This window comes from Gracilinanus agilis, chromosome 1 (assembly GCF_016433145.1).
Source record: "Gracilinanus agilis isolate LMUSP501 chromosome 1, AgileGrace, whole genome shotgun sequence".
NCBI classification, from domain to species: Eukaryota; Metazoa; Chordata; class Mammalia; order Didelphimorphia; family Didelphidae; genus Gracilinanus; species Gracilinanus agilis.
The window spans coordinates 656,257,485-656,273,549 of record NC_058130.1 but is presented as its reverse complement, the minus strand read 5'-3'; the positions used below and the strand labels follow the sequence as shown (position 1 = coordinate 656,273,549).

General features: G+C 35.2%; 1 protein-coding gene across 1 annotated transcript in view; it reads left to right on the top strand.

Annotated features, from left to right (window-relative positions):
* Window positions 1-10,103, top strand: part of CSMD3 (CUB and Sushi multiple domains 3) — a 1,590,968-nt gene extending 1,580,865 nt beyond the window's left edge. The window contains exon 67 of the mRNA XM_044684131.1: window positions 9,944-10,103. Within this exon, the coding sequence (XP_044540066.1) occupies window positions 9,944-10,103 (160 nt within the window). The remainder of the gene's footprint in view (window positions 1-9,943) is intronic.
* Window positions 10,104-16,065: the final 5,962 nt, after the last annotated feature.

The window sequence follows — 16,065 nt, the reverse complement described above, 5'->3', positions numbered from 1 at the left end:
AAATAACATTAACAAAATACTACAAAACCTGTACTTTAGGACATCTAATAGTGAAGAAATCCCTATCTGGAGGCAAATCATTTGAAGTCACTTCTAATGTAAGGAAGTTGTTTTTTTTTGGTTTTTTTTTCCCCCCTTATGTAATGCCATGCTGGATTCCTTAATACTTCCTTTAGTTCTGATGCTGGTTTTAAACTAAATAAGTCAAATCCTCCTTTGCTATAATAACCTTTCGATTTTCATAGTTAGAATATTTCCCCAAAGCCTTCTCTTCTCTGGGCTAAGCACATCTAGTTCTAGCAAATCTAGTTCTTTTAGCCAAACCTCATCGATTAGTTTCATATCTTTTCACTGTTCTTATCACTAGGATGATTTCTTTATACTTCTAAAATGTGAGAAGAATACAGTACTCCTGATGTGTTTTGACTAGGCCAGAAACAATGGTACTGTCACTTCCCTCACTTGCTATATATTAATGCAGCTTAAAGGCACAATAACTTTTTAAAATGTTATTAGGACTTTTAAGAAACTTTTCAACATGAACTGCTTTCTAAATATTTTTCACATGTTATATTTGCCATTTTTAAAAATCCAGGTATGGGATTAATGCTACTTTAAATTTCATCTCATTACTGTCAGTGCTTAGCAAAGTATCTGGTATACAATTTTTAATCATTATAATTTAAAAATTCATCTTGGAGACTTTATATTACATTTTATAATTATTTATTAGTAAAGAGAGAGAAAGAAAAAGGTTACTAGATTGTCCTAACTACCCAAATTCTACTGGTGCCTGTTACAGGTCTTTAGTTCCAACATTCCCAGCCCCCCTGATTCCAGTCTTTCAGGTCCAACATGGCTATAATCTGCTTACAAAACTGAACACAGACCACCACAAGTTAGCAGCTAGCCACAAATAGCATGGGAAAGATCAAGACTCCTAGGCAGACCAAGGGAAAACCTCCCATAGGTTTTCCTCCTTGCTTCCCATCTCTTCTACTGCTACTGATGACATTCTACTTGGCACTCTGATTGTTCTGATGTTCAGGCATGGAATCAGACCACTCAGGTCACCATGTGTATGAGTTAAGGGGGCAGAGTGGGCACATTAGGAATTTAGGAAGTTGGAAACTGCCCTGCCACATCTTGACCTCCTTAATGCATGTGCCAGATAAGGGGTTATGGTGTTCATTTCACACAGATAAGTGCTAGCTGACTGCTCTTCCAGATTTGAGATCTATTTAGAGCCAGTTCTGTCATACAACATACTAGCATTTGAAAGTTTGAGAAATGGGCTGCAGACATCTTTATTAAAGTCACGGAACTGGGGAAGCTAAATACAGTAAAAATAGCATTCCACTTAATAATAGCTAACATTTAAATTGTGCTCACAGGGTACCACACACCTTGCTAAAGGCTTTACAAAGATCATTTGAGCCTTATAATAGCCCTGGGAGATAAGGGCTGCTATAATACTAACTTGTTTCTTTATTTTTCTAAAGATGAGAGGACTAAGACAAATAGAGGTCAAGTTAGTAAATGCCAGTTTAAAAGACATCCAGATGGGTGTTTTATCCTCTCACCACTGAGCTGCCTAAGGTTTCAATGAATTCATGATAAAGAACATATTAAATGTTTAATAATTGCCCTGTCCCAGTGCTGGCTCTTGTAATACAAATTTAAACCAGAAATAGCTTCTACCTTAAGGAGATTGCATTTTAAAGGGATGGCACAGCCGATAGAGGGGATCTGGAAGGAAGAAGGAAAGCATAGGAACAGAAACATAGGCAAGAAAAGGCTAGGTCTTAACACAAAGGTCTAATGCTAGACCAGAAAAAAGGCAAAAAGTCTTATCTAGGACCCAACTATCAGTCAACTAGTTCTGAATCCTCTGTTTTAGGAGCAATATTATCACTCAGTGTTGTTAACCTGAGAAATAGAACTATAAAAGTAGTTGTAACAAAAACATTTTTTTTATCAGAGCAGACAGATTATAATGTAGGACAAAACTATAGCACTGGGACTTCTGGGAGGGCCACAGACAATCTCTGGAGTTCACAAAAGCTTGGGAAAGATGTAATACTAGAGGCCAGAGGTTTCTGGTTCTTTGGATTTGATTGTCCTCTTTAAATTCAGTCCTCAGACAGAGGGGTAGTTTCTGAGAACTGGTAAGTCTAATTCATAGTCAATTCAGAATCATTCTGCCTTTTGATTTCTTTGTTTTAACATTCTGGGAAAGTCAATTCCCCTTTTTGGGCAAGGTAATTCCACCTTTGATCAAAAGGAGGCATTAAAGAGACAGAAGAGCTACTGGACCAAGTTAGCACCTTCGTTTGAGTTTTGCAGAAATACAAGGTACAAAAGAGGTATATCCAGGTAAGCCTAGGCCCTCTATTCACCAAAGGTGAGAGGGAGACAGGGGCTAGACAAAAAGCATTTGGGAGCTGTCTCCTTCTGCCAGTAGATCTCACAAAGGATAATAACACATTGACAAAGAGCTCCTAAGGGATAGTCCCCATCAGTTAGCAGATCTTACAAAAGAAAAGATAACCCATTTTACATGGTCCATTTAATAGGTCCATCATATCCTAGGAGTCTGAGGTAGAATTCAGAAATCTCCCAGATATCTCTGCCATAGGCAGCTTCTTAAAACAACTTTCTTATGTAAAAACCCGAAAGCAAGAAACGGAACACAGTTTTCCAAAGTTCATAGACATGGCAATTACACAAACCACTATTTTTGAAAAGAAACAAAAATATCAGGTAATTCTAAATAAAAGCTTCTAACTGCATCCTTTCATATAATAAAACAATCTTAAAATGCTTGCTGAAGCACATATCAGATAACCACTGCAATTTGAATTTAAGACCATTTATATGAAAAACTTTTAAGTTATCCTAAGAAAAATAAGATGTTATGGATCTGATAACAATAACCTTTTAAAGTCACTAATAAATTCACTCTTATTTTGACTAATTTTAACAAAGGGCTATGGTGGAGTGTCTGAATAGAGTTGATATTGTATCAGGTTAGTTGCCTTAACCATACTCAAATGGATTGCATATTTATTTCCCCCACATAGACCACTATTTTCAAAATTTAATTCAGAACCCTTTTGAACTCTTATGCAATTTGTTCAAATTTCAAAATGTACTCTATATTCGAGAGTTAATACTGGATATCTTTCTGCGGTAACAAGATAGACCATAAGTTGTTCTTTAATGATGACTGATTTAATTTCACTTAATAAATTTGTACCTTGAGTTCTGTGAAGAGAGGATTAACTCTCCTCTTGCCTATTTTTAGCTAATCAAATCAAGAACTTAAAGTATCCCTACTTACCATCAAGTAAGAGAATTCACAAGTCACTTACTTTGAGAGCTCCACCTTTTTTAACTCAAATCATTCAGAAACTTGTGAATTCTCTTACTTGATGGCTAACAAAGTGTTAAGTAGGGGTTTCTTGATTGATTAACTCAAAATACACAGAGAATAAAGAATTCTCTTTCACAGTTCACAAACTACTGTAACATTTTCTAATTGTTACCATAACATTCAGGTATTTTCCAAGGTCTTATAATGAATTGCAGGCAGATCACAGGGTCAGTACTCATCTCCTTGATTGTTTGGATTGCTGAAGTCCTATATACCTGCATCTTTAATTCATACTTGTTTCAGCATTAACCTATCAAAAGACTGCATCACCAATATGATTATAGAAAATTGCCATAGTAGGAGAGAGACATAACTATAGTAAAGGGAGAAAGGCGCTTTTAACTCGATGTATCAATTCCAGGTGGAAATCGGCAATAATGTACAGTCATGTATAGAACTTTCCAGGTAGAAAACTTTCCATTCATCTATTCATGTGAAAATGTCAGACTAAGGGAAGCGAGCAGTGAGAGTCCTAAATCAGACCAAGCCAAAATTGCTCTCTCAGCTTAGAGGCCACTGCAGAGGGTTTCTGGCATCATAAATCACTGGGTTTTATACCATTTCTTTCAATTACAGTCCCATAAGATTTAACCTCAAATGGTAAATTTTCCTAAATCTGTTTTAGGGTTAAATATAAATTCTCATGTTATGCAATTGTATCATTTTAGAAAATTACCAGGTTTCAGTATTCCTCTCCAAAAATCTAAACTCATTGTAGTATAATTTCCAATATAAGATTAAAAAAATTACATTTTGGAATTGTACATATATAGTAAATACATGATAATTTACCCACAAACTTTGAAAAGTACTCTGGTCAAATTCTTGTAAATCTCCAAGTTAACAAATATTAAATTATATTAGCCTCCTTAATAAAATAAAATATAAGGTTGACTTTAAAACTTTCTAACTATAGTTATATGCAAGGCTGGCTTTTTCATTTCTGAATTTCATAGTTCTCAGGCTAAAGTATTTTCCACCCTTTAAATGGAACTTGCTCAAGGTAGGTTACCAAGAAAATTCTCAGGATAGGACTATGTTCTATAGCTGAACCAGGGACATGTGATAAAGGAGGCCCAGTGGAAAAGGAGGAAACAAGAACAACAGGATACTCAGTCCATACTGGGAGTCTTCTGCAATTTACTGAAATCCTTCTCATCTGGCTACAAGTCAAATCTCCATGTCCCAACTATTAAGTACACTGTTCTGACTGGATTCCTAAAAAATGACAAAAATAATTCAAACATAAAAGGCTGATGTTATGTTTTATTTTCAAATATGTTTCATTTTCAAAATGTTATGTTTTCAATAGATTTTATATAGCAGCATGCATTTATCTAAATCCTCATTAGTATTTATGGCTGTTTGTCAGGTCCCAGTGGCATGAGACCCAGGATTTCCCTTTGTACACCCCAAATCCTAGAAGTACTTCAGGTCAGATTGTAAGCAGGAAAATTCCTTTCCTTCTTTGCATTCCTATAATGCTGAGGAAAATCTGACTCTGGACATTAGAGACTCACAATAAGGAAAGATCCCCAAGAGGAATCTTCTCCCTGGATTCTCCCTTGGACTTTGAGATGAATATAGAGATATACCTCCCAGCTATGCTTTGATATCATTGGGTTGTATCTAAGACATCTACTCACCCCCTAAAACTATGCCAGTCACCCCTTGTGTCTTCAGGGCATGAAGCCCAGTCAGATAATAAACATACCCCACTCCTGCCTAACCTCATTCCATTCCCTCATCCCTGGTCACAGAACCCATGTTGTCTTAAGGATGTAAAGGCACAGGACACATCTCCACTAGGAAGCAGTGCTCTGCGTACACTGTCCTCCCAGCCATTTCAACATGAATTCCAAATTAATGTTTCTCTTTTTATTTCTAAGCTAAGTTATGGAGTCTTTCTTGCATTCTTGCAAAGCATGCCTGTCCCGAATCCAAGAGTTTACCTCAACCCCCGCACAACACCAGTGAATTGACAACCTAAAGTTTCCAATATAAATTAGAAATGTCTCAGACTCCCAAAGAAAAACTATAAGACATGTCACTAGAAAATTCCCATTTCTCAAATACAACTTAAAATCAAGCAGTCATTAAGTTTTAAGTATTCCTTAAAAGCAAAAAAAATATATATATAATAATAAAAAATTTCTAAATTCGCAATGATTACATTCTGGAAAATTACATTACAGGCTCCAAAAGATTGGGCCACAATGCATAGCCCTCTTTTCTTCTCAGGGCAGAATCTTTCCCATAGAACGTGAATAATTAATGAAATTATTAAGGAAAAAGCTAAGAATACATCTAAAATAGAATAAGCATTTAAAATTATGATAGCTAACATTTTTTTTTGTTGCTAAAGCACGTGGGCCCAATACATCCACCTAACTCGATATGCAACAAGTTAATCAATTAGACCTTCAAGCCCCAAAGTAGTGTATGACATAATGGGAACTTGTCTTTGTGATCCTCTGTTCTATAATAAAAAAATTGATAACAACTATGGAATAATTTAGTTATAAGCTACTTATTGGCTAGGCAGTTTTAAAAAGTATCAGTTAATGGACTCCCTAGTAAGTCCAAAGACTCCATGTGCAGAGTAAAACAAATTATTATGCCTTAAAAATAATCAAATATGTCCAAATTATCAATTAATTATAACAACAACAATTAACTGGGATATAATTCAGGAAACAAAATTAAATAATCAAATTTCTAACTGGAGAAAAGTTTTTAGGGGCTTTTTAAAAAAGTTATAAGGGAGAAGAAATAGGTTTCAAGGTCCTTTATTCTTTTTTTTTTCTTTTTTTATTAAAACCCTTACCTTCTGTCTTGGAGCCAATGAGTGGTAAGGGTAGGCAATGGGGGTCAAGTGACTTGCCCAGGGTCACACAGCTAGGAAGTGTCTGAGGTCAGATTTGAACCTAGGACCTCCCGTCTCTAGGCCTGGCTCTCAATCCACTGAGCTACCCAGCTGCCCCCGTCATCCTTTATTCTTGATATGACAAGGTGCTAATTATAACTCCTTGTACATATGAAACAATAGATGATTCATGCAGTCTAGTTTCAAATTAGTGAATAACAGAAAAACAACAAAATGGAGAATATATGTGGCAGCACAAGATAGAGTATGCATTCAAATTACAATTTAATTGCTTCTCCTGATTCTTATACTAAATCAAATGCATTTTTATATGATCTTTATTTTTCTTTACATCTATCAACTAAAACTAAATCACTATAAATAGGTCTTATTTCTCCACTTTTTGAAGACTTTTAAATGAATGAAATTTAAAGAATCTAAATTACAGAGAAAATTTTCAAAGGAACAACTTATAGCATTCTCTTAACTCAAAAGAATCTAAGTTTATAAGAATTTATTTTAACAATAGGTATCAAATTCATTTTCATCCACTGTACAAATCACTAGACTAAAAACAATATAAAACAATGTATTTTAGAGCTATATCTAAAATATTAAAGGATTAATGATTGTCAACTTAAAATCTAGAAATCCCAAGTTTGACCTTGTCACATGAGAAGTTTCTCTAGAGGGAGATCCCAGACTCACCAGTTTCAGATTAACAATAAACCTAAGAGTACATGGGGGTCCCAGGTAGGTGGGGCTAGTCAACCTAATCAGATATTAAGTACCCTTTTGTCCTGGTAGTTTCCCCCATTGAATCAAAGTCCTTTCCCAAGTAGTCCAGCCCTTGGCTAGTTCTTTTCTTCTTGTATCCATTGTAAAGCATCAGCCTCTCCCTGATAATCCTATCTTGAACTTCTCATTTCTTTGTAGCCACTTGTAAAGCCAATCAATCATACTAACCTGTTCCCAGTTCTCCAAGAGGTATATAAGTTCCTCAAATTCTAGGGTGCTTCAGAACTATCATCTAGTATGGTGATTCCTCTCAGGGATACTATTTGGCTGAGTTCCAGGGCCTTTGGCTCAGTATGGGTTTGGGTGCTTGACTCTGTGTGGCCTAAATAATGAACACTATCCCTCTCCTGATTAAAGACTTGGTTTTTCTGACTATTTAATATTTCTGTATTTTCCCCAAGATAACAGGACCTAGTAAGAATTAGCCTCCTTGACACTCTTAGAAATTTTTTAAAAAATTATTTGCAGCAACTTCTCTGTTTCCACTTTTTATGTGTGTATTTTTCATGTGTGTTCTATAGTGAGCCCCTCAATATTGGTCTCTTTTGGGGTTACCATAAAGCAGAGTATTTGTAAAATAAAGGAGATAAAATCTTTGAGATTTGTCAGAATGCAACCCATATGTAGAATACAGCAGTGTGAGAGTATGTTGGAGAGCTTCAAGGTTCAGGACTGGTTACCCTTTACAAGAATGCAAGACTTTAAAACTCAAAACTTAGCTTAAAAATAAAATGAGAAATTTATTAATTTGGAAGCCATGTTGAAAGACCTGGAGACAGTGTACAGGTGGAACACTACCTCACCAAGGGTTTGAGGTTTTTATGTCCTTTTGACCACAGGGGTTACAGGATAAGGAAGCTGGGATGAGGTGAATCAGGAATGAGGCAATTCATTTAGGAGTGATCCCTGGAATTTGGTGGATGATAAGATTAGGTAATACCCAATGCTTATCAAAGTGGAACTGGAAGGTGCATATCTATGTTAATTGAAGATATGGGGGTAGGGGGGAGGAGGCTCCAAAGTGGTAAAAGCTCCTTTAATTTCTTATGTCTCCTTTGACCTAGAACACTTCTAGAGTTTGGAGAATCCAGAGGGAAACCTGTACCCTCAATTATATATATATATATATATATACATACAGTGGCAACAAAGCTAGGTGATGTAGTGGACAGGGGAATTGGGTAATTAGGAAGACCTGAATTCAAATCCTATCTCAGACATTTATTAGCTTTTCAAACTCTGTTTTCTTCAGTTTCTTCACCTATAAAATGAGGATAAATAAAAGCACTCACCTCACAAGATTGTTGTGAATATCTAATAAAATAATGGTTAAATCCTTTAACACAATGCCTGATACATTTTTTTTTTTAATCCTGGGACTCCATTCTAGGAGCATAGGGCCACAACCAGTAGGCAATGGGTCACACAGTCGCTCAGGGTCACCCAGCTGGGAAGTGTCTGAGCCCGGATTTGAACCTAGGACCTTTCGTCTCTAGGCCTGGCTCTCAATCCACTGAGCTAGCCCAGCTGCCCCTACTTTAGGTTGCAGTTTCTTTAGCAGATGTAGTTTTTACAGGGTGGGGTTGCTAGCCCCATGCCCAACCCTCCTCCTTTTTCATCCGGGCTAGGGACTGTCCTTGGCCCAGGAGTGGTAAGGGTGGGCAATAGGGGTCAAGTGACTTGCCCAAGGTCACACAGCTGGAAGTGTCCGAGGCTGGACTTGAACCTAGGACCTCCAGTCTCTAGGCCTGGCTCTCAATCCACTGAGCCTGATACATACTAGGTACTATATAAATGTTTTTTTCCTCTCTCCTCTCCCTCTGCAGAAATCCCAAATCCAGGGGGAAAGCATAGTGACTATTTAGAGAAGGATCATTTTTTCAGTGCTTTTGAATCTCTAGCTTCCTTCAAGGCTAACCGTAGGCCAGTAATGGTGAATCTTTTAGAAACTAAATGCCCAAACTTCAACCTTCCCACCTATGTGAGCCTCCTGCTTTATCCCAGACAGGGGAGGAAGGAAGCACTCCCATTGGGTTGCTGAGTAGATGGGCAAAGCATGTGAACACTGTCCCCAGGCATAGTGGAGAAAGGGAGGGGAGCAGCTCATCAGAGCACATGTGCCATACCTTCACCAACACAACACTAGGCTTTTACCCTACAAGAGCATTTTTTGATTCTACAAGTTGTTATTGTACACTCCTCCACATTACATTTTTTTATGTCGTTAATATTTTTATGTGCATATTTCTATGCTGCCTCCTGCCCTCTCCCTATCCCCAACATGGCAGAGAAACTAAGTTCCTGGAAGTCAGGGGCTGTTTTTAATTTATTTTTATTTTTCATTTCTAACTTTTAATACAAGTTCTTGAACATAGAGATGCTTAATAAATGTTTGATGAATAAAAGAGCATATAAATGTCAGCTACTATTTTTATTATTTTAGGAAGCTATAATTTTCAAAACTACAAATGCCATTATTATCAGTTACTTAAATATATTAATAGGCTTTACTATATATCATATGTAAAACTGAATACCTAATAACTAGTTACCCACAATAAGTAGCTCACATTTGTGCTTTAGTTGCATATATATGTGTTTGTGTATATGTATATATGTATATATATATATATTCATATAACACACATACACACATTTGTTCTTGACTCAAATAGTTACTTGGAAATTTATTTCTAGGACAAACTGATAAATCTCTTCTATGACCTTAAAGTTTCTCTCTTAAGAATGATACTAAACGTTAGTAGGTTGTAAGTTCAATTGCTGTTTTTATAGAGGAAACCTCAAGTTTTCACAATTCATCTGATCCATTTTCTCTTCCACAGGACTGCACCTAAAACACAGTACACTGGATGTTCAGTACATGAAAATAACAATGGCCAAGCAGCTTTTGAAAACCCCATGTATGATACCAATGCAAAATCAGTCGAAGGGAAAGCAGTACGATTTGACCCCAACTTGAACACAGTCTGCACAATGGTATAATGTGGTAACACTTTGGCTTCTTCAGAAGTTTGGAAATGGAAACACAACACAGTGCACATTTAGGCCACTGCTAAACAAATTAAAGCACACTTTTCAGGATTTACTGGGTCACCTTTTCCTGAGGAATGATAGAGAAGAGTGTTTTTTTTTTTTTCATGAACTGGAACATGACTCTTCTTCATGTTTACCATGGAGAATTTTACAGAGAATCAGCTGCACTCTGTGAGTGCTTACTCACAGTTTATTTGCTTTTTTAAAAAAGGAGATTATTCTAAAACATAAACTTATTTGCATATATTGGAGGAGCATCCACTATCAGTATTTCTGTGCTTTATAAACTATATTAGAGGGACTGGGTTAAAAAAAGATATAGGGTAGAAAATAAGAGCTATACTTACAAGAGACAATAGGTCATTGACTTCTCTTTAACAGTCATGAGCAACATCATTCCCATGAGTATGTACTTTGTACCACTTTATCGGCTATTCATCCTTGTTAACCAAAATATCATTTTCCATATTTGTTTGTTTTTAAGATCATGACATGACCTTGAAATTGCTTAAAGAATTAATTTATGCCACAAATGAAAAATAAGGTTTTCTGCTCTTATTTCATTTCCCTGTGTTTTCAGTTCCTCAATATCATGTCAGCATTCCTGTCTTAGGTTGGCAGTAATAACTTTGACAAAGGGCAATGAGATCATACTATCCCTATTGATATCCCCATTGCTCAGTACTTAGTTTAGTCAGTGAGTAATGGGGTAGTGTGGCATTCCTCACTCAATTATCCTTTCAGAACTTGGTACAAGTTGTTAAAATAATTTTTTTTTTAAATTGCAGTTATAAGATATTCCCAAAGCGATTGTCTAATTAAAGTTTCCTTTTTTTTTTGAAAGACCAAGTAGTAAATGTTAAAATGTTGTATTGATACATTAATACCTAAATCATTCTCTATTTTATTATTATGTTCTCATTATTTCACTATTTTTGTGTTTCATTAGGACATGTATGTATTATCTTTGAAATGCACTTTTTGGACACATTTTATTTTCCATTCCCAATAATGATAATTAGAATATTTATTTATAATAGTCAAGCAATATAAATCTGGTCGCAAAAAGCCACAGTTTCATCAAGTATGGCCATATTGACAAATTCTCCCACCCCTTGTCATTTTGGGAGGTTTGGGGCATGGCAAAGTGGTTTCCATTTCATAGTAGGAAATCTCTTCTTCACCTTGATAGGTGGTCATTTCAAATGCACCATACAGTAACCCTAATTTCTTTATTTAATGGACCATAGTCTTCCTTTCATAGCATGTTATATTTCATTAGATACAAATCTGTACCCAGTGTAAACTGTTACTGTCCCTTTCCAATATTAATAACTCTGTAAAAATTTAAACTTTTCATACCATGATACAGAGTGCCTACCAAAAATCATTGCACCCAGGACTGCTGCTTGGATTTCTACAACATTTAATGAATTTCGTACAAACTATTTCGAGACCCATTGTTTTGAAAATCCATGACTCTCCCCAAACTGTATTCTATTGATAGGATGCTGTTTTATATTTTATGCCATCAGTTATTTATTCTTGTTTATTCAAATGACTGCAATAACAATGATTCATTCATTAATGTTAAGGTTAATACATTTAAGACCTTGTTTAAACAATGTTTCTTCTGCAACTGGCTACTCCTCTTATATTAATGCATACACTTTTGTAAAGAAGTATATTTTTATGAAAAAAAGAATTTGTAAAAGTATGATGTAAATTTTCAGTGCAATGTAAACAAAATAAAAATGGATAATTGCTTTTTTAAATACTGTGTGTTCTTTTCCAATTCAGTTTCTCCACCTGCCTTAAGGAAAACTATGAAAATGAAGAGAATATAGTTTATATTAAATAATTAGTTTGAGAATATAGTTTAGAAACTGACATTCTATTTCCCAATATTTGTAACCTTGAAGGATGAAAATCAGTTATCTATATTATTCGCTAATGCAAATGTTCATTCATGAATATCTAAATTAGATTTGGATCTTCCAAAATTCTATGTCCCACCTTCACAGAGATACTTTTGCTTTATCACTAAGGACCTCATAGTCACGTTTTGGAGTGATGAAAAATGGGCCAACATGTATATTCAACTCAGTGCCAGCATTATCATAGCTGACTTTTATATGCTACTTTGAGTTTACAAAGAACTTCATATATATATATACTATTAAATTTGAGCCTCATAATAACCCTGAAAGGTTAGCACCAAAAGATATTACTTCCATTTTTCAAATGTAGAAACTGATGATCAGAGAGGTCATATGACTAAGTAAGGTTAAAAAGATAGGTAGTAAGCAAGATAGCAACCTTTGATTTTCTTAATTCTCTTCTTTCCATGACCTAACACATTTTCCATTATGCCATATTGCCTCTTTCAAGTTCATGAATAAGCACAACTACAACTTTATAATGAAATAAATTAGTAAATTTCTTGGAATTTCATATGTATAATATATATAGATATAGATATAGATATAGATATAGTGGTTTGTAATCAAAAGATAATGTTTTTTTAAACTATTACTTTCTATCTTAGTAACAGCTCTAAGACACAAGAGCAAGCACTAGACAAACAGGATTAAGCGACTTTCCCAGAGTCAAAACAGGGAGTGTCTGAGGTCAAATATGAACCTAGTTTTCTACTCCAAGCTTATTGTGCCACCTAGCTGCTCCCAAAAGACAATATTTGTAAAGCACCACACAATTCTTGGCATAGAATTAGGTGCTTAATAAAGATTTGTTCATTCCCTTTATAAATTTAAACATATATTAATCTAAAATCAGTTTTCCTTTCCAATTCTTTTGGGGGGATTAACTTTTATTTCCTAAGTATTTCTTAATTTTGTTTCATATTTGAAGACACACAGAAGCTTATATATTATATAATCCCATCAAATTCCTTCTGTCTTATGATTATGTCTATATAATGATGACCTTCTTAATTGCTGTTCTTTATCCTTCTTAATCCTTCAATCAAAAAAAGTCTACTTTCCCCCTTTTATATTTTGTTCTTTTCATTCCTATTTTCATTTTCCTCCCTTTTGATTTTGTTCTACTTTTTTATTTTGTTTTTTTCCCTCTTTCCGTTTCTAATTTTTAAACCTGTTCCCTCCTTTCTGTCTTTTTTTAAAACATTTGATTGGTTTTTATCTGTTTTCAATTCCCTGCTATTGGTTTTTTTAGCTTTTGGTCTTTTACCTTACAACTAAAGAATTATTTGTTGGGGATAGCAGGGCTGGGGTGTGATATTATAAATAATATCTTACTTCATCTTTTGAGATATTCCCCTCAGATATTTGCTGACAGAGTCCCCAGACAATAATTTCTCATATCTTGGATTGCTCCTAGTTGTGAGAAATTGCATTGAAATCCAGGATCTCTTTGTTTGCTCAGATGTTTCTAGAAATAATTCTCCCAAATATTAAGATATGGAAAAAGATAATATTAATGTTAACAAATTGCACATGTATACATATGTGCACACATATACAAATGAATTTACAAAAGTACCAATCTATTAAGAGTTTCAGGTTTAAAAATGCAATATTTTTGATGGGGTGGGGAAAGGACTTTGATCTCTAAAATTCAAGGGCATGCATGAGGGTGAGAAATAATTTAGAAAGCAGAGCTAGAAATCCAGCTGAAAAAATATTGACTGTTCTTCAAAAGTATTGGCAGGAGAAACTTGGAAGGTAAGAGAGTATTGATCTGAGAAGATGTACATGCTGCAAAATCTGAGAAATGTCTGTCATAACTTTCATGAGCCTAGTGCGATGATGTAATTTAAGAGCAAATTTGAAAGTTACGACAGAATAGGAATGGCCAATGGACATTAAACTTTTTTAGCACACAATATAATGGGGCTAGCAAATCTCTTCCGGCCACTTTCTCAAGTCTCAATAAATTCACACACAAAATTTTTATTATCCTTAGCAACAGAACTCATAAAAAGTTGACTTTTTGGATCCTCTCTGGAGGATTTAAGGAAAGACATGGAAAAGAATCATAGCAGATGAGAAGATATGGTAACCTTGCAATCTGAAGTGGTGGAAGAAACAGTCTTATTTTGACATCATGACAAAAGTATATTTAAAGGTTGAAACCTTAGTTATAACCTTTCCCAACCATCAAAACAAGCACTGACAATCCTGCTTAATTAGGCTAGACCAACATTATAATGGTTACTTGAATGAAACATACACACACACATATATAAAAGTGATGGCTTTTTAAAACTAAGCAGTGTTTTTCTTCCTGAAGGACCCTATTAAAACATTAGATATCACTTCATTTTGACACAGTAAAACATCATAATTCATTATTATGCCATTAACTAATGTTTTATTTTTATTTAAGCAAACTAACAGAGTACAGATTTTACTCATATGAAATATAAAAATATAAAAGCACAGATCAAGCCCTAAAAGCACGTAGTATAGAATAGGTAATTTGTGATGTAGGGAGGAGCAGGAAAAAGGGAAGAAGAATGAGATGCTTTCTGAAAAGAGTAAACTCCAGCTTTTAATCTGGTTTAGTGACTCCTGGGAGCTGTAGGGAGGTAAAGATAAATTTAGGAAGACAAAACTCAAAGTAGGCTAGGGAAGGATTTAGAAGATCAACATTGTCTTCTAGTTTTGCCCTGGGATAGTTTAGAACTTAAGGATTCCTAGTGATGTCATGGAAATCTAAATATATTCAGATCGAACAGATGCTAATGTCCTTTTCTCAGTCTTGATGATATAGAAAAGAAACGAAGAAAACTAGCTCTAGGATGACAGATGTGGGAAAGCATAATGCAATTTATTAGAACAAATGGAATTTGTTACAGAGTTATAAATTCAAAAATTATTTTTAGGTTTGCTATATGGAATGGAAATTTATAGTATTTTTAAAGGAAAAATGGAGAGGAGGCTTTTGATTTGTAAGAGAAATTTTCAGATTTTAATCTTCATTATATTATAAGAAATGCTATTTTATATATTTTTAAAATCCTTATCTTCTGTCTTAGAATGCTGTGATTTGGCTTCAAGGCAGAAGAGCAGTAAGGTCTAGGCAATGGGGATTAATTGACTTTCCCCGGGTCACAGAACTAAGAAGTGTCTGGGGCCAGATTTGAATGCAGGACCTCCTCTTGCCAGGTCTGGTTCACAATCCACTGAGCCATCTAGCTACCCTCTATTTTATATTCTTAATAGTAAAAGCTAACATCTGAAAATGTCATCAGCTTAAGGAGGTACGGTTAAACAAGATGAGATGACAAGTTTTAAACAAAGACCTATGTAATCTACTGATATGCTGGGGAATTGTATCTCTTATTTAACTACTAAAAGACTGACTTTTTATATTGTGACTATGAGAAATTCATCATATGGGTATAATGTTTGAAAAAAATTAGTTGTTCATCCTTCCTTTTGAAGTGGACCAATGCAAGAGGACCAATGACATTAGGTGAGGTAGAGGTGCACAGTCATTGGCCTCACTCTCTCTTTGAAAGTCATCAATGTCCAGTGGCAGGATAAAGGTCAAGATATCTGGCACTGGCCCAGGCAGTGAATAACCTTGGCATTTTCAATGCCTGATCAAATTCTAAGTACACCATAGTCCCTGCTTTAGCTGCCTTCATGGCCATTGGAATGAATTCTTCTCATTTGCCCATTCTGCCACTGGGAAGTTTTCTCATGCTTGGGGTAGACATCGCTTAACTTACTGATGGTTTTGAGGCCTCTTGGTTACTCTTAACCTGATTTCATGAGGATGTGGCTGCTGTTCATGCTACAGCATCTTAGAGCCATAGACTCAAGAATTGAGTGAAAGGCAGACATCAAAAGTGGATGGGCAAAGAGAGATCAGTAAGTATTCCAAAGCAGAGGGACTAGTCCTACCTGAACACCCCCTAAAA